The sequence below is a fragment of the Engystomops pustulosus genome, chromosome 11, assembly GCF_040894005.1.
Source record: "Engystomops pustulosus chromosome 11, aEngPut4.maternal, whole genome shotgun sequence".
NCBI classification, from domain to species: Eukaryota; Metazoa; Chordata; class Amphibia; order Anura; family Leptodactylidae; genus Engystomops; species Engystomops pustulosus.
In genome coordinates this window covers 8366257-8390348 of record NC_092421.1, presented here as the reverse complement: position 1 = coordinate 8390348, position 24092 = coordinate 8366257, and the positions used below count along the sequence as shown (strand labels likewise).

The 24092-nt window shown below is 52.8% G+C and overlaps 2 protein-coding genes across 7 annotated transcripts in view; one reads left to right on the top strand and one right to left on the bottom strand.

Annotated features, from left to right (window-relative positions):
- The window catches only part of LOC140106026 (uncharacterized), a 582332-nt gene that overhangs the window by 307079 nt on the left and 251161 nt on the right, over positions 1 to 24092 (bottom strand). The window lies entirely within an intron of this gene.
- On the top strand, positions 445 to 22605 carry LOC140106072 (uncharacterized). Of its 3 annotated transcripts, XM_072130276.1 has the most exons (8): positions 445 to 576; positions 1605 to 1694; positions 16853 to 16951; positions 17028 to 17162; positions 17242 to 17365; positions 17814 to 17890; positions 18190 to 18307; positions 20001 to 22605. In XM_072130276.1, exons 1-8 carry the CDS (start codon positions 460 to 462, stop codon positions 21008 to 21010), a joined length of 1770 nt encoding a protein of 589 aa, XP_071986377.1. In that variant the 5' UTR covers positions 445 to 459; the 3' UTR covers positions 21011 to 22605. The 3 variants fall into 3 exon arrangements, with proteins under 3 accessions (XP_071986377.1, XP_071986378.1, XP_071986379.1); XM_072130277.1 differs by lacking the exon at positions 1605 to 1694; XM_072130278.1 differs by lacking the exons at positions 445 to 576; positions 1605 to 1694 and adding an exon at positions 1703 to 1821.

Genomic DNA, 24092 nt, shown 5'->3' with positions numbered 1-24092 from the left:
TGAGGAGGGTATATGGAGTAATATAAGGTAAATGAGGAGGGGTATATGGAGTAATATGAGGAAATGAGGAGAGGTATATGAGTAATATAGGATATGTTGAGAGGGTATATGGAGTAATATGAGGTAAATGAGGAGGTATGGAGTAATATGAGGTAAATGAGAGGGTATATGGAGTAATATGAGGTAAATGAGGAGGGGTATATGGAGTAATATGGGTAATGAGAGAGGAAGGATGGAGAATGGTAATTGAGGTAATTGAGGAAGGGGTATGAGTGTATGAGGGGTATATAGTAAGTATAGAGGGATGAGGGGAGATGAGAGATGTGGTAAGGGGTAGCTCTACTCTGCAGCGGACACCGGCTCTATGAGAACCAGGGACAAGGAGGGACAGAGACATGAAGACAAGTAACAAAGGGCTTCAACAACATGGCCACCGCGCCCCTGCCTGATGTACCGTGAATGCCGCCCTCTATATGTGACAGCAGCTGTCACCATTATTATCCCGCCCGGCGGATCTCCTCCAACCGAAACCAGGGAGAGCGAGACTTATCCCGGACCACGACAACATGGCCGCTGGTAGTGTAGACAGCTGTAGTGATCACCAATCTGTATCATAAGAGGGCTAAGGATGAGAGCTAGCTCTGCATGACAGATCCTTCACGTCTGCTCAGTGTGAACTGAGCCCTAGCAGCCTCCACATAACAGGAGGAGGTATAGGAGGAGAGGACTACAACTCCCAGCATGTCCTGGTTGTTATATGATATCAGAGGACATTACAGGAGAAGGTATAAAAGAGGACTACAACTCCCAGCATGTCCTGGTTGTTATTATATCATGTCAGAGGACATAACAGGAGGAGGTATAATAGGAGAGGACTACAACTCCTAGCATGTCCTGGCTGTTATATATGATGTCAGAGAACATTACAAGAGGAGGTATAAGAGGAGAGGACTACAACTCCCAACATGTCCTAGCAGTTATATGATGTCAGAGGACATAACAGGAGGAGGTATAGGAGGAAAGGACTACAACTCCCAGCATGCCCTGGCTGTTATATATGATGTCAGGGGACATTACAGAAGGAGGTATGAGGAGAGGACTACAACTCCCAGCATGTCCTGACTATTATATATGATGTCAGGGGACAGTACAGAAGGAGGTATGAGGAGAGGACTACAACTCCCAGCATGTCCTGACTGTTATATATGATGTCAGGGGACGGTACAGAAGGAGGTATGAGGAGAGGACTACAACTCCCAGCATGTCCTGACTGTTATATATGATGTCAGAGGACATTACAGGAGGAGGTATAAGAGGAGAGGACTACAACTCCCAGCATGTCCTGGCTGTTATATATGTCAGAGGACAGTACAGGAGGAGGTATAAGAGGAGAGGACTACAACTCCCAGCATGTCCTGGTTGTTATTATATGATGTCAGAGAACATTACAAAAGGAGGTATGGGAGGAGAGGACTACAACTCCCAGCATGTCCTGACTGTTATATATGATGTTAGAGGACGTTACAGGAGGAGGCATAAGAGGGGAGGACTACAACTCCCAGCATTTGCAGGTTGGTAGGGTAACTATCTCTCCTCACTCTCAGCTCTGCGCTGAGCTCCACCCCCGTCACGTGACTGATCACATGGAGGTGACATCATCACAGGTCCTGCAGTGTCCCGGATCTCAGGCGCAGGTGTGTATGATGTGCGCTGCGCAGGTTGTGTGTGTAGGGGGCGCTCTCCTGTCTGCACCTGATGCACATGAGGGTCACAGTTATGTCATGTACAGGACAGCACTTTCTCTATGCGGGTGATACCTCAGTAAGTATGACTCTGCTGAGGTCTCTCTAATAACAGAAAGGTACATTACATGCTGCCCCCTGACCTCTGCTGCCCCCTGACCTCTGCTACCCCACTGACCACTGCTGGCTATGACAGAAAGGTGTTAGGACCCAGGACATGGCAGCTCGCTGTGTATGGGGGGTGTAGTCACAGAGAGGTCAGAGCACCCATGCTGACCCCTGACCACTGCTGGCTATGATAGAAAGTTGTCAGGACACACAGGACATGGCAGCTCGCTGTGTATGGGGGGTGTAGTCACAGAGGGGTCAGAGCACCCATGCTGCCCCCTGACCACTGCTGCTGGCTATGATAGAAAGGTGTCAGGACACACAGGACATGGCAGCTCACTGTATATGGGGGGTGTAGTCACAGAGGGGTCAGAGCACCCATGCTGACCCCTGACCACTGCTGGCTATGATAGAAAGGTGTCAGGACACACAGGACATGGCAGCTCGCTGTGTATGGGGGGTGTAGTCACAGAGCGGTCAGAGCGCCCATGCTGACCCCTGACCACTGCTGGCTATGATAGAAAGGTGTCAGGACACACAGGACATGGCAGCTCGCTGTGTATGGAGGGTGTAGTCACAGAGGGGTCAGAGCACCCATGCTGACCCCTGACCACTGCTGGCTATGATAGAAAGGTGTCAGGACACACAGGACATGGCAGCTCGCTGTGTATGGGGGGTGTAGTCACAGAGGGGTCAGAGCTCCCATGCTGACCCCTGACCACTGCTGGCTATGATAGAAAGGTGTCGGGACACACAGGACATGGCAGCTCGCTGTGTATGGGGGGGGTGTAGTCACAGAGGGGTCAGAGCGCCCATGCTGACCCCTGACCACTGCTGGCTATGATAGAAAGGTGTCAGGACACACAGGACATGGCAGCTCGCTGTGTATGGGGGGTGTAGTCACAGAGGGATCAGAGCTCCCATGCTGACCCCTGACCACTGCTGGCTATGATAGAAAGGTGTCAGGACACACAGGACATGGCAGCTCGCTGTGTATGGGGGGTGTAGTCACAGAGGGGTCAGAGCTCCCATGCTGACCCCTGACCACTGCTGGCTATGATAGAAAGGTGTCAGGACACACAGGACATGGCAGCTCCCTGTGTATGGGGGGTGTAGTCACAGGGGGGTCAGAGCGCCCATGCTGACCCCTGACCACTGCTGGCTATGATAGAAAGGTGTCAGGACACACAGGACATGGCAGCTCGCTGTGTATGGGGGGTGTAGTCACAGAGGGGTCAGAGCGCCCATGCTGACCCCTGACCACTGCTGGCTATGATAGAAAGGTGTCAGGACACAGGACATGGCAGCTCGCTGTGTATGGGGGGTGTAGTCACAGAGGGGTCAGAGGGCCCATGCTGACCCCTGACCACTGCTGGCTATGATAGAAAGGTGTCAGGACACACAGGACATGGCAGCTCCCTGTGTATGGGGGGTGTAGTCACAGAGGGGTCAGAGCGCCCATGCTGACCCCTGACCACTGCTGGCTATGATAGAAAGGTGTCAGGACACATAGGACATGGCAGCTCGCTGTGTATGGGGGGGTGTAGTCACAGAGGGGTCAGAGCGCCCATGCTGACCCCTGACCACTGCTGGCTATGATAGAAAGGTGTCAGGACACACAGGACATGACAGCTCGCTGTGTATGGGGGGTGTAGTCACAGAGGGGTCAGAGCGCCCATGCTGACCCCTGACCACTGCTGGCTATGATAGAAAGTTGTCAGGACACACAGGACATGGCAGCTCCCTGTGTATGGGGGGTGTAGTCACAGAGAGGTCAGAGCACCCATGCTGACCCCTGACCACTGCTGGCTATGATAGAAAGGTGTCAGGACACACAGGACATGGCAGCTCCCTGTGTATGGGGGGTGTAGTCACAGAGGGGTCAGAGCGCCCATGCTGACACCTGACCACTGCTGGCTATGATAGAAAGGTGTCAGGACACACAGGACATGGCAGCTCACTGTGTATGGGGGTGTAGTCACAGAGGGGTCAGAGCGCCCATGCTGACCCCTGACCACTGCTGGCTATGATAGAAAGGTGTCAGGACACAGGACCTGGCAGCTCGCTGTGTATGGGGGGTGTAGTCACAGAGGGGTCAGAGCGCCCATGCTGACCCCTGACCACTGCTGGCTATAATAGAAAGGTGTCTGGACACACAGGACATGGCAGCTCGCTGTGTATGGGGGGGGTGTAGTCACAGAGGGGTCAGAGCACCCATGCTGACCCCTGACCACTGCTGGCTATGATAGAAAGGTGTCAGGACACACAGGACATGGCAGCTCGCTGTGTATGGGGGGTGTAGTCACAGAGGGGTCAGAGCACCCATGCTGACCCCTGACCACTGCTGGCTATGATAGAGAGGTGTCAGGACACACAGGACATGGCAGCTCGCTGTGTATGGGGGGTGTAGTCAGAGAGGGGTCAGAGCGGCAATGCTGACCCCTGACCACTGCTGGCTATGATAGACAGGTGTCAGGACACAGGACATGGCAGCTCGCAGTGTATGGGTGGGGTGTAGTCACAGAGAGGTCAGAGCGCCCATGCTGACCCCTGACCATTGCTGGCTATGATAGAAAGGTGTCAGGACACACAGGACATGGCAGCTCGCTGTGTATGGGGGGTGTAGTCACAGAGAGGTCAGAGCGCCCATGCTGACCCCTGACCACTGCTGGCTATGATAGAAAGGTGTCAGGACACACAGGACATGGCAGCTTGCTGTGTATGGAGGATGTAGTCAAAGAGGGGTCAGAGCACCCATGCTGACCCCTGACCACTGCTGGCTATGATAGAAAGGTGTCAGGACACACAGGACATGGCAGCTCGCTGTGTATGGGGGGTGTAGTCACAGAGAGGTCAGAGCACCCATGCTGACCCATGACCCCTGCTGGCTATGATAGAAAGGTGTCAGGACACAGGACATGGCAGCTCGCTGTGTATGGGGGGTGTAGTCACAGAGGGGTCAGAGCGCCCATGCTGACCCCTGACCACTGCTGGCTATGATAGAAAGGTGTCAGGACACACAGGACATGGCAGCTCTCTGTGTATGGGGGGTGTAGTCACAGAGGGGTCAGAGCGCCCATGCTGACCCCTGACCACTGCTGGCTATGATAGAAAGGTGTCAGGACACACAGGACATGGCAGCTCGCTGTGTATGGGGGGGTGGGTGTAGTCACAGAGGGGTCAGAGCCCCCATGCTGACCCCTGACCACTGCTGGCTATGATAGAAAGGTGTCAGGACACACAGGACATGGCAGCTCGCTGTGTATGGGGGGTGTAGTCACAGAGGGGTCAGAGCGCCCATGCTGACCCCTGACCACTGCTGGCTATGATAGAAAGGTGTCAGGAAACACAGGACATGGCAGCTCGCTGTGTACGGGGGGTGTAGTCACAGAGGGGTCAGAGCGCCCATGCTGACCCCTGACCACTGCTGGCTATGATAGAAAGGTGTCAGGACACACAGGACATGGCAGCTCGCTGTGTATGGGGGGTGTAGTCACAGAGGGGTCAGAGCGCCCATGCTGACCCCTGACCACTGCTGGCTATGATAGAAAGGTGTCAGGACACACAGGACATGGCAGCTCGCTGTGTATGGGGGTGTAGTCACAGAGGGGTCAGAGCGCCCATGCTGACCCCTGACCACTGCTGGCTATGATAGAAAGGTGTCAGGACACACAGGACATTGCAGCTCGCTGTGTATGGGGGGTGTAGTCACAGAGAGGTCAGAGCGCCCATGCTGACCCCTGACCACTGCTGGCTATGATAGAAAGGTGTCAGGACACACAGGACATGGCAGCTCGCTGTGTATGGGGGGTGTAGTCACAGAGGTGTCAGAGCGCCCATGCTGACCCCTTACCACTGCTGGCTATGATAGAAAGGTGTCAGGACACACAAGACATGGCAGCTCGCTGTGTATGGGGGGGTGTAGTCACAGAGAGATCAGAGCACCCATGCTGACCCCTTACCACTGCTGGCTATGATAGAAAGGTGTCAGGACACACAGGACATGGCAGCTCGCTGTGTATGGGGGGTGTAGTCACAGAGGGGTCAGAGCGCCCATGCTGACCCCTGACCACTGCTGGCTATGATAGAAAGGTGTCAGGACACACAGGACATGGCAGCTCGCTGTGTATGGGGGGTGTAGTCACAGAGGGGTCAGAGCGCCCATGCTGTCCCCTGACCACTGCTGGCTATGATAGGAAGGTGTCAGGACACAGGACATGGCAGCTCGCTGTGTATGGGGGTGTAGTCACAGAGAGGTCAGAGCACCCATGCTGACCCCTGACCTTTGCTGGCTATGATAGAAAGGTGTCAGGACACACAGCACATGGCAGCTCGCTCTTTATGGGGGGTGTAGTCACAGAGGGGTCAGAGCGCCCATGCTGACCCCTGACCACTGCTGGCTATGATAGAAAGGTGTCAGGACACAGGACATGGCAACTCACTGTGTATGGGGGGTGTAGTCACAGAGGGGTCAGAGCACCCATGCTGACCCCTGACCACTGCTGGCTATGATAGAAAGGTGTCAGGACACACAGGACATGGCAGCTCGCTGTGTATGGGGGGTGTAGTCACAGAGGGGTCAGAGCGCCCATGCTGACCCCTGACCACTGCTGGCTATGATAGAAAGGTGTCGGGACACAGGACATGGCAGCTCCCTGTGTATGGGGGTGTAGTCACAGAGGGGTCAGAGCGCCCATGCTGACCCCTGACCACTGCTGGCCATGATAGAAAGGTGTCAGGACACAGGACATGGCAGCTCCCTGTGTATGGGGGGGCGGGGGGTGTAGTCACAGAGGGGTCAGAGCGCCCATGCTGACCCCTGACCACTGCTGGCTATGATAGAAAGGTGTCAGGACACACAGGACATGGCAGCTCGCTGTGTATGGGGGGAGTAGTCACAGAGGGGTCAGAGCACCCATGCTGACCCCTGACCACTGCTGGCTATGATAGAAAGGTGTCAGGACACACAGGACATGGCAGCTCGCTGTGTATGGGGGGTGTAGTCACAGAGGGGTCAGAGCACCCATGCTGACCCCTGACCACTGCTGGCTATGATAAAAAGGTGTCAGGACACACAGGACATGGCAGCTCGCTGTGTATGGGGGGTGTAGTCACAGAGGGGTCAGAGCACCCATGCTGACCCCTGACCACTGCTGGCTATGATAGAAAGGTGTCAGGACACACAGGACATGGCAGCTCGCTGTGTATGGGGGGTGTAGTCACAGAGGGGTCAGAGCACCCATGCTGACCCCTGACCACTGCTGGCTATGATAGAAAGGTGTCAGGACATGGCAGCTCGCTGTGTATGGGGGGTGTAGTCACAGAGGGGTCAGAGCACCCATGCTGACTCCTGACCACTGCTGGCTATGATAGAAAGGTGTCAGGACACACAGGACATGGCAGCTCGCTGTGTATGGGGGGTGTAGTCACAGAGGGGTCAGAGCACCCATGCTGACCCCTGACCACTGCTGCTGGCTATGATAGAAAGGTGTCAGGACACACAGGACATGGCAGCTCGCTGTGTATGGGGGGTGTAGTCACAGAGGGGTCAGAGCACCCATGCTGACCCCTGACCACTGCTGCTGGCTATGATAGAAAGGTGTCAGGACACACAGGACATGGCAGCTCGCTGTGTATGGGGGGTGTAGTCACAGAGGGGTCAGAGCACCCATGCTGACCCCTGACCACTGCTGGCTATGATAGAAAGGTGTCAGGACACACAGGACATGGCAGCTCGCTGTGTATGGGGGGTGTAGTCACAGAGGGGTCAGAGCACCCATGCTGACCCCTGACCACTGCTGGCTATGATAGAAAGGTGTCAGGACACACAGGACATGGCAGCTCGCTGTGTATGGGGGGTGTAGTCACAGAGGGGTCAGAGCACCCATGCTGACCCCTGACCACTGCTGGCTATGATAAAAAGGTGTCAGGACACACAGGACATGGCAGCTCGCTGTGTATGGGGGGTGTAGTCACAGAGGGGTCAGAGCACCCATGCTGACTCCTGACCACTGCTGGCTATGATAGAAAGGTGTCAGGACACACAGGACATGGCAGCTCGCTGTGTATGGGGGGTTGTAGTCACAGAGGGGTCAGAGCGCCCATGCTGACCCCTTACCACTGCTGGCTATGATAGAAAGGTGTCAGGACACACAGGACATGGCAGCTCGCTGTGTATGGAGGATGTAGTCACAGAGGGGTCAGAGCACCCATGCTGACCCCTGACCACTGCTGGCTATGATAGAAAGGTGTCAGGACACACAGGACATGGCAGCTCGCTGTGTATGGGGGGGGGGGGTGTAGTCACAGAGGGGTCAGAGCACCCATGCTGACTCCTGACCACTGCTGGCTATGATAGAAAGGTGTCAGGACACACAGGACATGGCAGCTCGCTGTGTATGGGGGGTGTAGTCACAGAGGGGTCAGAGCACCTATGCTGACCCCTGACCACTGCTGGCTATGATAGAAAGGTGTCAGGACACACAGGACATGGCAGCTCACTGTGTATGGGGGGTGTAGTCACAGAGGGGTCAGAGCACCCATGCTGACCCCTGACCACTGCTGGCTATGATAGAAAGGTGTCAGGATACAGGACATGGCAGCTCGCTGTGTATGGGGGGTGTAGTCACAGAGGGGTCAGAGCGCCCATGCTGACCCCTGACCACTGCTGGCTATGATAGAAAGGTGTCAGGACACACAGGACATGGCAGCTCGCTGTGTATGGGGGGTGTAGTCACAGAGGGGTCAGAGCGCCCATGCTGACCCCTGACCACTGCTGGCTATGATAGAAAGGTGTCCGGACACAGGACATGGCAGCTCGCTGTGTATGGGGGGTGTAGTCACAGAGGGGTCAGAGCACCCATGCTGACCCCTGACCACTGCTGGCTATGATAGAAAGGTGTCAGGACACACAGGACATGGCAGCTCGCTGTGTATGGGGGGGGGGGTGTAGTCACAGAGGGGTCAGAGCACCCATGCTGACCCCTGACCACTGCTGGCTATGATAGAAAGGTGTCAGGACACACAGGACATGGCAGCTCGCTGTGTATGGGGGGTGTAGTCACAGAGGGGTCAGAGCGCCCATGCTGACCCCTGACCACTGCTGGCTATGACAGAAAGGTGTCAGGACACACAGGACATGGCAGCTCGCTGTGTATGGGGGGTGTAGTCACAGAGGGGTCAGAGCGCCCATGCTTACCCCTGACCACTGCTGGCTATGATAGAAAGGTGTCAGGACACACAGGACATGGCAGCTCGCTGTGTATGGGGGGGTGTAGTCACAGAGGGGTCAGAGCACCCATGCTGACCCCTTACCACTGCTGGCTATGATAGAAAGGTGTCAGGACACACAGGACATGGCAGCTCGCTGTGTATGGGGGGTGTAGTCATAGAGCGGTCAGAGCGCCCATGCTGACCCCTGACCACTGCTGGCTATGATAGAAAGGTGTCAGGACACAGGACATGGCAGCTCCCTGTGTATGGGGGGTGTAGTCACAGAGGGGTCAGAGCACCCATGCTGACCCCTGACCACTGCTGGCTATGATAGAAAGGTGTCAGGACACACAGGACATGGCAGCTCACTGTGTATGGGGGTGTAGTCACAGAGGGGTCAGAGCGCCCATGCTGACCCCTGACCACTGCTGGCTATGATAGAAAGGTGTCAGGACACAGGACATGGCAGCTCGCTGTGTATGGGGGGTGTAGTCACAGAGGGGTCAGAGCGCCCATGCTGACCCCTGACCACTGCTGGCTATGATAGAAAGGTGTCAGGACACAGGACATGGCAGATCGCTGTGTATGGGGGGTGTAGTCACAGAGGGGTCAGAGCGCCCATGCTGACCCCTGACCACTGCTGGCTATGATAGAAAGGTGTCAGGACACAGGACATGGCAGCTCGCTGTGTATGGGGGTGTAGTCACAGAGGGGTCAGAGCACCCATGCTGACCCCTGACCACTGCTGGCTATGATAGAAAGGTGTCAGGACACACAGGACATGGCAGCTCCCTGTGTATGGGGGGTGTAGTCACAGAGAGGTCAGAGCACCCATGCTGACCCCTGACCACTGCTGGCTATGATAGAAAGGTGTCAGGACACACAGGACATGGCAGCTCGCTGTGTATGGGGGGTGTAGTCACAGAGAGGTCAGAGCACCCATGCTGACCCCTGACCACTGCTGGCTATGATAGAAAGGTGTCAGGACACACAGGACATGGCAGCTCGCTGTGTATGGGGGGTGTAGTCACAGAGAGGTCAGAGCACCCATGCTGACCCCTGACCACTGCTGGCTATGATAGAAAGGTGTCAGGACACACAGGACATGGCAGCTCGCTGTGTATGGGGGATGTAGTCACAGAGAGGTCAGAGCACCCATGCTGACCCCTGACCACTGCTGGCTATGATAGAAAGGTGTCAGGACACACAGGACATGGTAGCTCCCTGTGTATGGGGGGGTGTAGTCATAGAGGGGTCAGAGCACCCATGCTGACCCCTGACCACTGCTGGCTATGATAGAAAGGTGTCAGGACACACAGGACATGGCAGCTCGCTGTGTATGGGAGGTGTAGTCACAGAGAGGTCAGAGCGCCCATGCTGACCCCTGACCACTGCTGGGGCTATGATAGAAAGGTGTCAGGACACACAGGACATGGCAGCTCGCTGTGTATGGGGGGTGTAGTCACAGAGAGGTCAGAGCACCCATGCTGACCCCTGACCACTGCTGGCTATGATAGAAAGGTGTCATGACACAGGACATGGCAGCTCGCTGTGTATGGGGGTGTAGTCACAGAGGGGTCAGAGCGCCCATGCTGACCCCTTACCACTGCTGGCTATGATAGAAAGGTGTCAGGACACACAGGACATGGCAGCTCTCTGTGTATGGGGGGTGTAGTCACAGAGGGGTAAGAGCCCCCATGCTGACCCCTGACCACTGCTGGCTATGATAGAAAGGTGTCAGGACACACAGGACATGACAGCTCGCTGTGTATGGGGGGTGTAGTCACAGAGGGGTCAGAGCGCCCATGCTGACCCCTGACCACTGCTGGCTATGATAGAAAGGTGTCAGGACACACAGGACATGGCAGCTCGCTGTGTATGGGGGGTGTAGTCACAGAAGGGTCAGAGCACCCATGCTGACCCCTGACCACTGCTGGCTATGATAGAAAGGTGTCAGGACACAGGACATGGCAGCTCGCTGTGTATGGGGGATGTAGTCACAGAGGGGTCAGAGCGCCCATGCTGACCCCTGACCACTGCTGGCTATGATAGAAAGGTGTCAGGACACAGGACATGGCAGCTCGCTGTGTATGGGGGATGTAGTCACAGAGGGGTCAGAGCGCCCATGCTGACCCCTGACCACTGCTGGCTATGATAGAAAGGTGTCATGACACAGGACATGGCAGCTCGCTGTGTATGGGGGTGTAGTCACAGAGGGGTCAGAGCGCCCATGCTGACCCCTTACCACTGCTGGCTATGATAGAAAGGTGTCAGGACACACAGGACATGGCAGCTCGCTGTGTATGGGGGGTGTAGTCACAGAAGGGTCAGAGCACCCATGCTGACCCCTGACCACTGCTGGCTATGATAGAAAGGTGTCAGGACACAGGACATGGCAGCTCGCTGTGTATGGGGGGTGTAGTCACAGAGAGGTCAGAGCACCCATGCTGACCCCTGACCACTGCTGGCTATGATAGAAACGTGTCAGGACACACAGGACATGGCAGCTCGCTGTGTATGGGGGGGGGGGGGGTGTAGTCACAGAGAGGTCAGAGCACCCATGCTGACCCCTGACCACTGCTGGCTATGATAGAAAGGTGTCAGGACACACAGGACATGGCAGCTCGCTGTGTATGGGGGGTGTAGTCACAGAGGGGTCAGAGCTCCCATGCTGACCCCTGACCACTGCTGGCTATGATAGAAAGGTGTCAGGACACACAGGACATGGCAGCTCGCTGTGTATGGGGGGTGTAGTCACAGAGAGGTCAGAGCGCCCATGCTGACCCCTGACCACTGCTGGCTATGATAGAAAGGTGTCAGGACACACAGGACATGGCAGCTCGCTGTGTATGGGGGGTGTAGTCACAGAGAGGTCAGAGCACCCATGCTGACCCCTGACCACTGCTGGCTATGATAGAAACGTGTCAGGACACACAGGACATGGCAGCTCGCTGTGTATGGGGGGGGGGGTGTAGTCACAGAGAGGTCAGAGCACCCATGCTGACCCCTGACCACTGCTGGCTATGATAGAAAGGTGTCAGGACACACAGGACATGGCAGCTCGCTGTGTATGGGGGGGTGTAGTCACAGAGGGGTCAGAGCACCCATGCTGACCCCTTACCACTGCTGGCTATGATAGAAAGGTGTCAGGACACACAGGACATGGCAGCTCGCTGTGTATGGGGGGTGTAGTCATAGAGCGGTCAGAGCGCCCATGCTGACCCCTGACCACTGCTGGCTATGATAGAAAGGTGTCAGGACACAGGACATGGCAGCTCCCTGTGTATGGGGGGTGTAGTCACAGAGGGGTCAGAGCACCCATGCTGACCCCTGACCACTGCTGGCTATGATAGAAAGGTGTCAGGACACACAGGACATGGCAGCTCACTGTGTATGGGGGTGTAGTCACAGAGGGGTCAGAGCGCCCATGCTGACCCCTGACCACTGCTGGCTATGATAGAAAGGTGTCAGGACACAGGACATGGCAGCTCGCTGTGTATGGGGGGTGTAGTCACAGAGGGGTCAGAGCGCCCATGCTGACCCCTGACCACTGCTGGCTATGATAGAAAGGTGTCAGGACACAGGACATGGCAGATCGCTGTGTATGGGGGGTGTAGTCACAGAGGGGTCAGAGCGCCCATGCTGACCCCTGACCACTGCTGGCTATGATAGAAAGGTGTCAGGACACAGGACATGGCAGCTCGCTGTGTATGGGGGTGTAGTCACAGAGGGGTCAGAGCACCCATGCTGACCCCTGACCACTGCTGGCTATGATAGAAAGGTGTCAGGACACACAGGACATGGCAGCTCCCTGTGTATGGGGGGTGTAGTCACAGAGAGGTCAGAGCACCCATGCTGACCCCTGACCACTGCTGGCTATGATAGAAAGGTGTCAGGACACACAGGACATGGCAGCTCGCTGTGTATGGGGGGTGTAGTCACAGAGAGGTCAGAGCACCCATGCTGACCCCTGACCACTGCTGGCTATGATAGAAAGGTGTCAGGACACACAGGACATGGCAGCTCGCTGTGTATGGGGGGTGTAGTCACAGAGAGGTCAGAGCACCCATGCTGACCCCTGACCACTGCTGGCTATGATAGAAAGGTGTCAGGACACACAGGACATGGCAGCTCGCTGTGTATGGGGGATGTAGTCACAGAGAGGTCAGAGCACCCATGCTGACCCCTGACCACTGCTGGCTATGATAGAAAGGTGTCAGGACACACAGGACATGGTAGCTCCCTGTGTATGGGGGGGTGTAGTCATAGAGGGGTCAGAGCACCCATGCTGACCCCTGACCACTGCTGGCTATGATAGAAAGGTGTCAGGACACACAGGACATGGCAGCTCGCTGTGTATGGGAGGTGTAGTCACAGAGAGGTCAGAGCGCCCATGCTGACCCCTGACCACTGCTGGGGCTATGATAGAAAGGTGTCAGGACACACAGGACATGGCAGCTCGCTGTGTATGGGGGGTGTAGTCACAGAGAGGTCAGAGCACCCATGCTGACCCCTGACCACTGCTGGCTATGATAGAAACGTGTCAGGACACACAGGACATGGCAGCTCGCTGTGTATGGGGGGGGGGGGTGTAGTCACAGAGAGGTCAGAGCACCCATGCTGACCCCTGACCACTGCTGGCTATGATAGAAAGGTGTCAGGACACACAGGACATGGCAGCTCGCTGTGTATGGGGGGGTGTAGTCACAGAGGGGTCAGAGCACCCATGCTGACCCCTTACCACTGCTGGCTATGATAGAAAGGTGTCAGGACACACAGGACATGGCAGCTCGCTGTGTATGGGGGGTGTAGTCATAGAGCGGTCAGAGCGCCCATGCTGACCCCTGACCACTGCTGGCTATGATAGAAAGGTGTCAGGACACAGGACATGGCAGCTCCCTGTGTATGGGGGGTGTAGTCACAGAGGGGTCAGAGCACCCATGCTGACCCCTGACCACTGCTGGCTATGATAGAAAGGTGTCAGGACACACAGGACATGGCAGCTCACTGTGTATGGGGGTGTAGTCACAGAGGGGTCAGAGCGCCCATGCTGACCCCTGACCACTGCTGGCTATGATAGAAAGGTGTCAGGACACAGGACATGGCAGCTCGCTGTGTATGGGGGGTGTAGTCACAGAGGGGTCAGAGCGCCCATGCTGACCCCTGACCACTGCTGGCTATGATAGAAAGGTGTCAGGACACAGGACATGGCAGATCGCTGTGTATGGGGGGTGTAGTCACAGAGGGGTCAGAGCGCCCATGCTGACCCCTGACCACTGCTGGCTATGATAGAAAGGTGTCAGGACACAGGACATGGCAGCTCGCTGTGTATGGGGGTGTAGTCACAGAGGGGTCAGAGCACCCATGCTGACCCCTGACCACTGCTGGCTATGATAGAAAGGTGTCAGGACACACAGGACATGGCAGCTCCCTGTGTATGGGGGGTGTAGTCACAGAGAGGTCAGAGCACCCATGCTGACCCCTGACCACTGCTGGCTATGATAGAAAGGTGTCAGGACACACAGGACATGGCAGCTCGCTGTGTATGGGGGGTGTAGTCACAGAGAGGTCAGAGCACCCATGCTGACCCCTGACCACTGCTGGCTATGATAGAAAGGTGTCAGGACACACAGGACATGGCAGCTCGCTGTGTATGGGGGGTGTAGTCACAGAGAGGTCAGAGCACCCATGCTGACCCCTGACCACTGCTGGCTATGATAGAAAGGTGTCAGGACACACAGGACATGGCAGCTCGCTGTGTATGGGGGATGTAGTCACAGAGAGGTCAGAGCACCCATGCTGACCCCTGACCACTGCTGGCTATGATAGAAAGGTGTCAGGACACACAGGACATGGTAGCTCCCTGTGTATGGGGGGGTGTAGTCATAGAGGGGTCAGAGCACCCATGCTGACCCCTGACCACTGCTGGCTATGATAGAAAGGTGTCAGGACACACAGGACATGGCAGCTCGCTGTGTATGGGGGGGTGTAGTCACAGAGAGGTCAGAGCGCCCATGCTGACCCCTGACCACTGCTGGGGCTATGATAGAAAGGTGTCAGGACACACAGGACATGGCAGCTCGCTGTGTATGGGGGGTGTAGTCACAGAGAGGTCAGAGCACCCATGCTGACCCCTGACCACTGCTGGCTATGATAGAAAGGTGTCATGACACAGGACATGGCAGCTCGCTGTGTATGGGGGTGTAGTCACAGAGGGGTCAGAGCGCCCATGCTGACCCCTTACCACTGCTGGCTATGATAGAAAGGTGTCAGGACACACAGGACATGGCAGCTCTCTGTGTATGGGGGGTGTAGTCACAGAGGGGTAAGAGCCCCCATGCTGACCCCTGACCACTGCTGGCTATGATAGAAAGGTGTCAGGACACACAGGACATGACAGCTCGCTGTGTATGGGGGGTGTAGTCACAGAGGGGTCAGAGCGCCCATGCTGACCCCTGACCACTGCTGGCTATGATAGAAAGGTGTCAGGACACACAGGACATGGCAGCTCGCTGTGTATGGGGGGTGTAGTCACAGAAGGGTCAGAGCACCCATGCTGACCCCTGACCACTGCTGGCTATGATAGAAAGGTGTCAGGACACAGGACATGGCAGCTCGCTGTGTATGGGGGATGTAGTCACAGAGGGGTCAGAGCGCCCATGCTGACCCCTGACCACTGCTGGCTATGATAGAAAGGTGTCAGGACACAGGACATGGCAGCTCGCTGTGTATGGGGGATGTAGTCACAGAGGGGTCAGAGCGCCCATGCTGACCCCTGACCACTGCTGGCTATGATAGAAAGGTGTCATGACACAGGACATGGCAGCTCGCTGTGTATGGGGGTGTAGTCACAGAGGGGTCAGAGCGCCCATGCTGACCCCTTACCACTGCTGGCTATGATAGAAAGGTGTCAGGACACACAGGACATGGCAGCTCGCTGTGTATGGGGGGTGTAGTCACAGAAGGGTCAGAGCACCCATGCTGACCCCTGACCACTGCTGGCTATGATAGAAAGGTGTCAGGACACAGGACATGGCAGCTCGCTGTGTATGGGGGGTGTAGTCACAGAGAGGTCAGAGCGCCCATGCTGACCCCTGACCACTGCTGGCTATGATAGAAAGGTGTCAGGACACACAGGACATGGCAGCTCGCTGTGTATGGGGGGTGTAGTCACAGAGGGGTCAGAGCTCCCATGCTGACCCCTGACCACTGCTGGCTATGATAGAAAGGTGTCAGGACACACAGGACATGGCAGCTCGCTGTGTATGGGGGGTGTAGTCACAGAGAGGTCAGAGCGCCCATGCTGACCCCTGACCACTGCTGGCTATGATAGAAAGGTGTCAGGACACACAGGACATGGCAGCTCGCTGTGTATGGGGGGTGTAGTCACAGAGAGGTCAGAGCACCCATGCTGACCCCTGACCACTGCTGGCTATGATAGAAACGTGTCAGGACACACAGGACATGGCAGCTCGCTGTGTATGGGGGGGGGGGGTGTAGTCACAGAGAGGTCAGAGCACCCATGCTGACCCCTGACCACTGCTGGCTATGATAGAAAGGTGTCAGGACACACAGGACATGGCAGCTCGCTGTGTATGGGGTTGTCTTTAATTTGCACATAAGCACCATAGAGCAAGAGAGGACAACATGGATCAGATGGATTAGTATTATATTGTGTGGCTGTCCTGCTAGAAACCTCGTGTCTACCCTTTAAATGAACCCTTTAAATGAACTTTGGACAGAATAGAAAGTCCGCTACTTTATTAGGCTTGATGTAATTATGTTTCTAGATCAATTCTGGAGCAGCAATTATGGAACAGGACATGGACGGGATGACCAAGAGTATATTGGACCTGACCCTGGAGATAATCTACCAGCTCACTGGAGAGGTAACATACAGTATAAGGGGAATAAGGACACGTGGGGTTGGATGATATAAATGTGTATTGTCATTGTCATCTACAGGATTACACAATTGTCAAGAAAACCTCCAGTAAATGTTATCCCCGTGTGTCTGGAGAAAGGTTCAAGCTTGAGAGAAAGAACGAGCAGAAGATCCTAGAACTGACTAAGAAGATCCTGGCGCTGCTGAGCGGAGAGGTGAGCGCTGCAGGGAATGCTGGGACATTATACAAGGGGTGATGTGTCTGGGTGATGACTGTGTCATTGTGGGTGTCAGGTTCCTATAAGGTGTCAGGACGTCTCCATCTATTTCTCCCTGGAGGAGTGGGACTACATAGAGGGACACAAGGACCAGTACCAGGACCTCATGATGGAGGACCACCAGAACCTCAACATACCGGGTAATGGCAGACTGTAATTGATAGTTATCATGATTTTCTAAGACATAGGGGCACATTTACTTACCGGTCCTGTTGACGGCGCCGATCCGGCGAGTATTTGGAGCTGCCTCGATTCACATAGCTCGTGCTCCCGATATCCTGCAGGTGTCGCTGCTGCGCCGAGGTCCACCGGAGTTCACCTTCTTCTTCCCGGTGCATGTGAGTGCTGATCTTGCAACACAATTTCATTTTCAAATTCTGCGGTTTGTCTGAATCAGTCGGGTTGTCTGATGACCACGCCCCCCCCCCCCCCCCATTTTTTTGTCGCATGAAAGCCGATGCGCCACACTCCGATTGGGTGCACCAAAAAACCCAGGGCAATTCAGCGCAAAACGGAAACATTCAGGAAACATGACGGACCCTTAGTAAATGTGCCCCATTGTATTCATTCGCTCTCTGTCTTCTACAGACGGATCTGGTAAGAAAATATCGCCGGGAAGATGTCCTGGTCCAGTGGGAGATCAGACTGATCTACAGGATGAGCAGGTAGGTGAAGCTGAAGGCTCTTCAGATATGGTATGAGACGTTCAGCATAACATCATATGTGGGTCATTTTCCTACTGTCCTCAGCATTGACCATCAATGTCTCCGAGTGCAGCATGGACACCCAAACTTTCTTAGATCAGTCCCTGTAGAGCAGCAGAGCCGTATAGAGACTGATGGGCTACGGTGTCATCACCCTCGCCCAACAATCCCCATTCATTAGGCTCAGGCAGTGGTGTCTAGTGGTGGTATAAACATGTTACCATTTTACTCTCTACTAACTTGAGTTTTACTTCTTGAAGTCGAATCCAGGCGAAGACTTGATGGACATCAAAATTGAAGTTGTAGATGAGGATGAAGAAGACGTGAAGGAGGGTCAGCAGTATCAGGACGAGGACATTCCTGTAGGTGTCAGCCCGGGTGAGTCTCCAGCACATAATCTCTTCTCCAGTATGTGACGTATCTATAACAGCTGGGGCTTTCTCTCTCTCCAGAAGTATTAACCCTTAATGGAGGAGCACACGTTTTATGAAACTCAATCAAATATGTTTTTCACTGCTGTCGTATATTGGGTCCATGGAGGAACGAGGCCACCAGAATAGATTTTATAGGGCGCGGCACTAGGGTGACATTTTTAATATTTGATAGGTTGAAATTTTGTCTCGGGAAGGGGGGAGGTGTGAACAAATTTCTAATTTCGTACGACTATGAGCACTCAGTGTTAACCCCTTTCTGCTCTCTTCCTGGCTGGAGTTCTCACTGAGCATGATTTAGTTTTTTTTTTAAATACTTTCCTTACAAAGGAAAAGAAACTAGACGTTCAGGGCAAGAAGATCTGTCAACCTAAAAAACCCAGTTTTACCCTTGAGACACAGAGTAGAACAGCCACCAGTTTGCCGCCACCTACCCTGTAGCTATGTACAGTGGGTCTGGTGGATGGGATTTCATCATATCCCATCCAATGGCTGCAGCTTTGGACGTAATTGCTGCAGATCTCAATCTTTGAGGAGAAAGTCTAAGACCGCGCAGCGCCGCCCATTCCAGGTGATATCTTTGGTCTGTGTTTTTAGCAAACCTTTCACTCCCAAAACACCTTGTGCTGAGCTCAGTTCTACATGTGGTCCATATGATTCGGCCTTGCTTTTAACAGTGATTGAGCCAGTCAAAGATAAAATGTCTACTTCGCCGACTTCATTGACTTGCGCATAGACAGAAAGCTGTCAATCAAGTTGATACAGAGGGAGAAGAGCTGAAGAGAAGGCGCCCATTGGACACTTGTCTCTGTGTCAAAATTGGGCTTTAAGTGAAATTGGTGATTTCCCCTTTCAAAACAAGCAGAGCGATGCCCATATTTTGCTGATCACCTATTTCTCCTGCAGCTGTGAAGTGTGCAGAGCCTAACCTCTTCCTGTCTTTGCCTTAAAACTGAGTCATTTATAAGTTACCCTCACATCCCATGATGCTTTGTATTCTTTCATGAAGTAACCTGTCAGCAAATATAGTAAGTAAAACCATTGAATTCTGCATAGTGTCTGTATATAGGAGGTTATCGTGACTAGTCTGGCATCTTTTATCACATGGAATAAATAGTTGGAACCAGCAATGAAACAGTTACATAAAGTGTATAGTCTGTGTTATGTGAGGTCTAAAGGTTAATAGCTTCTCTGCATGGTAGAAGGTGGGGGAGGGAGCTGCAGGGTCTATGATGCAGCTTGAGGAGTGAGACAGAGAAAGTTCAGTTGAAACAGACTGGAGGATGATTTCGGTATCCACAGAGCTGCACAGACACAAGGCTCCACCTCCCTCCACGGTGAGCAGGGAGGAGCAGTTAGAATCTATCCAATTTCTTGTGTAAACCAGCTACAGTCTCACAGAGATAAGCAACCTAGTCAAGAGAGACAGCTACTGCAGAGACCGGCTAAACTGAGGAGGATAGCAAAAAGCTTTATTTTGAGATTGAGTGTAGATTGATTTCTTGTCCGAGCACCATTATTCTTGTTGGGACCTGACTGTGTAATTTATACTCCAAACTTTGTTTAATTTAATATAATGGCCTCCATTCTGACAATCCAAAAACATTTGCATGAGAGATGTTTTCTTCTTTTATCCTCAGATTCGGAAGAACGTCTCAGTACGACAAAGAGGATTTCGGGAGAAAACTTGACTCGCTCCAGTTTACATCCACAATGTCTCAGCAGGGATCCATTATCTTACTCTAATATGGGAGGAACTTCTCAGCAAACTCCATGTTATAGAGAAGGTAACAACATATTCCCATATTGTCAGCCCAAGGATAGTGGTGGAAGCGGCCAGCCCTCTGCGTGGGACGGCTATATCATAGAACATCAGAGGTGTCACACGAAAGACGATGGACAAACACACAGGCCACATCTACCGAATCCACCGAGGGCAAACATGGGGCCACCCCAGTTTTTATGTCTGGAATGCGGGAAGTGGTTTACGCAGGAATCAGACCTTTTTAAACATCAGAGAATCCACACGGGAGAAAAGCCATTTTCGTGTGCAGAATGCGGGAAATCTTATGCCCAAAAATCGGGTCTTTTTGAACACCAAAAACTTCACACTGGAAAGAAACCATTCTCCTGCTCAGATTGTGGGAGATGTTTTACACGAAAATCGAGTCTGGTTGAACATGGAAGAATTCACACGGGGGAGAAGCCCTTTGTATGCTTAGAGTGTGGGAAATGTTTTACCTATAAATCCGGCCTTAGTGAACACGAGAAAATTCACACGGGGGAGCGGCCATTTTCGTGTTCTGTATGTGGGAAGTGCTTTAACAAGAGAGCGGTTCTGGTTAACCATCTGAGAACTCACACAGGCGAGAGGCCATACCCGTGTCCTGAATGTGGCAAATGTTTTACTGATAAGTCGGTTCTTGTTAAACATCAGAGAATTCACACAGGGGAGAAGCCATTCTCCTGTTCAGAATGCGGGAGGTGTTTTACCCAGAAATCTGTGCTTGACAAACATCAGAGAATTCACAAAGGGGAGAAGCCCTTTTCCTGTTCAGAGTGTGGAAGATGTTTCACCCAAAAATCTGTTCTCATGAAACATCAGAGAATTCACACCGGGGACAGGCCCTTTTTATATCGCAATATGTGAAATATTTTACGTACATGTTACGTTTATTAAGACACAAGATTCTTACCATATAACAGTCACAGCAGGTCCTTAAAGTGTAACTCCAATTTCTCAATGATTTCTACCAAGTTCTCATTTGTGATCCCTCCTTGCAAAACAAACAGAACGATTCCCGTATTGTGCTGCTTGACCCTCCGCTTTCCAGAGTTTTCTGATCTGAAGCCGTGTGTCAAAAATCTTTCTCAGCAGCAGTGAAGTGGGCGGAGATTAACCTCTCATGATACCTTGTGTTCTTTCTTGCAGTAACTTAGCAGCAAATCAAGTGAGATGTTTTCAAGTAAATACACTGAGCTCTGCACAGTGAGTACATTTAGGATTCATATAGTGACAGCTTTCATCACATGGAGGAGCATACAGCATTGAATAAATAGTAGAAACCAGCAGTGAAATAGTTACATGGAATATATATAGTCTGTGCTGTGTGGGCACTAAGGGTTAACAGCTTCCCTGCTGTTTAGAAAGTGTCCAGAGAGCAGAGGCTTTGGAGAGGAGGCTACAGAAGTGTGTGTGTGACACAACTTTGAGGTGCATAGACACACGGAGAAAGTTCTGTAGAATTACAGACTGGGAAGGAGGAAGCCCTTCTACCTCACTATTCTTTGCAGTTGTCATCTGCATCCACAGTTCTGCACTGACACATGGCTCTCCTGTTAGCTACATCCCAGGATTAACCTCTTAGGACTCACTCTCCAATCCAAGACCTTCCCCGCCATGCACAGGGAGTAGGCAGCATCACATGGCCTCCCCTTCCATCCAGAGTTAACCAGGAACACGATACGGTCTCGTAGAAAGGAGCAGCGCAGCCAGGGGAGAAAGCTACTGCAGGGACGGTATAACTGAGGAGGATAGCAAAGAAACTGCTGGACATAGTTAATGAAAGTAATAGGCACATTTTTGAACCTGTAGAGTTGAATAGACTCTTCAAGCCTCGTCACAGTCTTCAACACTTTTTTTTGGCGTGATGAGCCCCACAGAGCACAGGACATGTGGTGAGGGATGGCCATGGACACGTGGTGAGCAATTGCCATGGGCACGTCGTGAGCGATGGCCCTGTGGGAGCGATGGCCATGGGCAGGTAGCGAGCGATGGCCCCGGGCACGTGGCGAGCGATGGCCCCGGGCACGTGGCGAGCGATGGCCCCGGGCACGTGGCGAGCGATGGCCCCGGGCACGTGGCGAGCGATGGCCCCGGGCACGTGGCGAGCGATGGCCCCGGGCACGTGGCGAGCGATGGCCCCGGGCACGTGGCGAGCGATGGCCCCGGGCACGTGGCGAGCGATGGCCATGAACATGCTCTGGGCAGCTACATTTCAGTAGAATGTGAAGGGTTAAAAATGTCTGTATCTATGAAGCTTCTTCATGGACATGAATAAATGCAAGCAAATCCAGGACTAACCTGGCCGTGGAGACGACTTCCCATGTCTTCTAATATTTCTTTCCTTTATGTGTTTTCTTCTCCCATAATATTATGAAAGTGCTCGGTCAATAATAATATGTCCATATGTAACGTGTATTCTGTAGTCATGTCATAAAAATATCAATAAAATGTGAAATACACTCCGTAGGCTCGGGGGCCGGAGCATTCAGCATCTCAGGGGGGTCATTTCATATGCTGCCGATATCTGCAATTCTTATCATACGTCACTTCAACTGCCAGAGACACAATGTAAGAAACATCCAGAACGTCGTATTGTGTCATCTCAAGGCTTACTATGCATTTTATTGCATGAAATATTTGATACAATAGAAGAACAGAACTTAATATTTGGTCCAGATCTTTGTAGTTCTTGTAATTTGGACTACAGCCGGGATTGTGCCGCACTTCTCCGCAGATCTTCTCCAGGCCACATGGAGTTTCAGCTCCTCCAAAGATTTCTGATTGGGTGTCCGATCTAGGGACTGGCTAGACCACTCCAGGACCTTGAGATGCTTTTTAGAGAATGGCTCCTTAGTTGTCCTGACTGTGTTTTGCGTCATTGTCATGCTGGAAGAGCCAGCTACAAGCCATCTTCAGTGCTGGAGGGAAGGAGATTGTTGGCCAGAATCTCCAGAACATGGCCCCAAGGAGGAGGGAGTAACACAGACAAGGTACATGTTGTTTTTTGAAATGCATCCAAACCAAAGCCCAACCCCTGGGACTACCCCAGGATTTTGTCAGGATGCAAATGCTTAGAAGAGGCAGAGAGGCAGATGTGCGGTGCAGATGTGATGGGGCTTCTGCAACCTGTAATTCTTTATTAGATACAGATACAATGTCGCTGTGATAAAACACATAACTGTATGTATATGGCGGCTGCATCTGAGGGGACTCTTTGTGGCGGTCACCGCAGAGTGTATAAGCGCAATGCACACATCAGGCTTAAAGTTCATGAAATCTTCTCTATTTTAATTCATGCCATAAAAAATGCGTATGAAGCCCTGGCTCGGCTCTTCATCATCACCATGGAAAACATAGACCACACAGCGGAGAGTAAATATGTATCTAGTGGTGGGAATGTTCCATCCAGAAATAGTTACATAATCCCAAAAGTTGATACTTTGCCCCCATCGTTATGTGCAGGTTACAGAGTATCCAGTGGGATTGAATCCACAGTGTAAAAAAATCTGATAAAATACACACAAAAGATAAAAACACTCCGACATTATCCTAATTAAAAGAAGCTTAGAAATATTCAGAAAATCAGGGTTTCAGGTTCACAAGATCATAAGGATGATTTATTCAGTGCAGGATATGATAAACATGGCTGCACAATGCTGGGCCCCGGATGTGGGGAATGGATCTACGGAAGCCTAGATGGGCCATCAACCGTAGGGATGGCCAATTCTTGGATGTTGGGAAAGCCTTCCACGCTTAGAAACGAAGGATCCGTTCAGAAGATTTTTTTAATATATCCTCAAAATATGAAATTAAACCACGGAAAGGAGATTTTTTAAAAATTTTAAATCGATTTTTATTGAGTTTTTTAAATTTTTACAGGTCAGATGAAGATGGATGGTAGGAGACTGCATGAACTCGGGTCTGTACTTGGCAGGCGCAGCTTTAA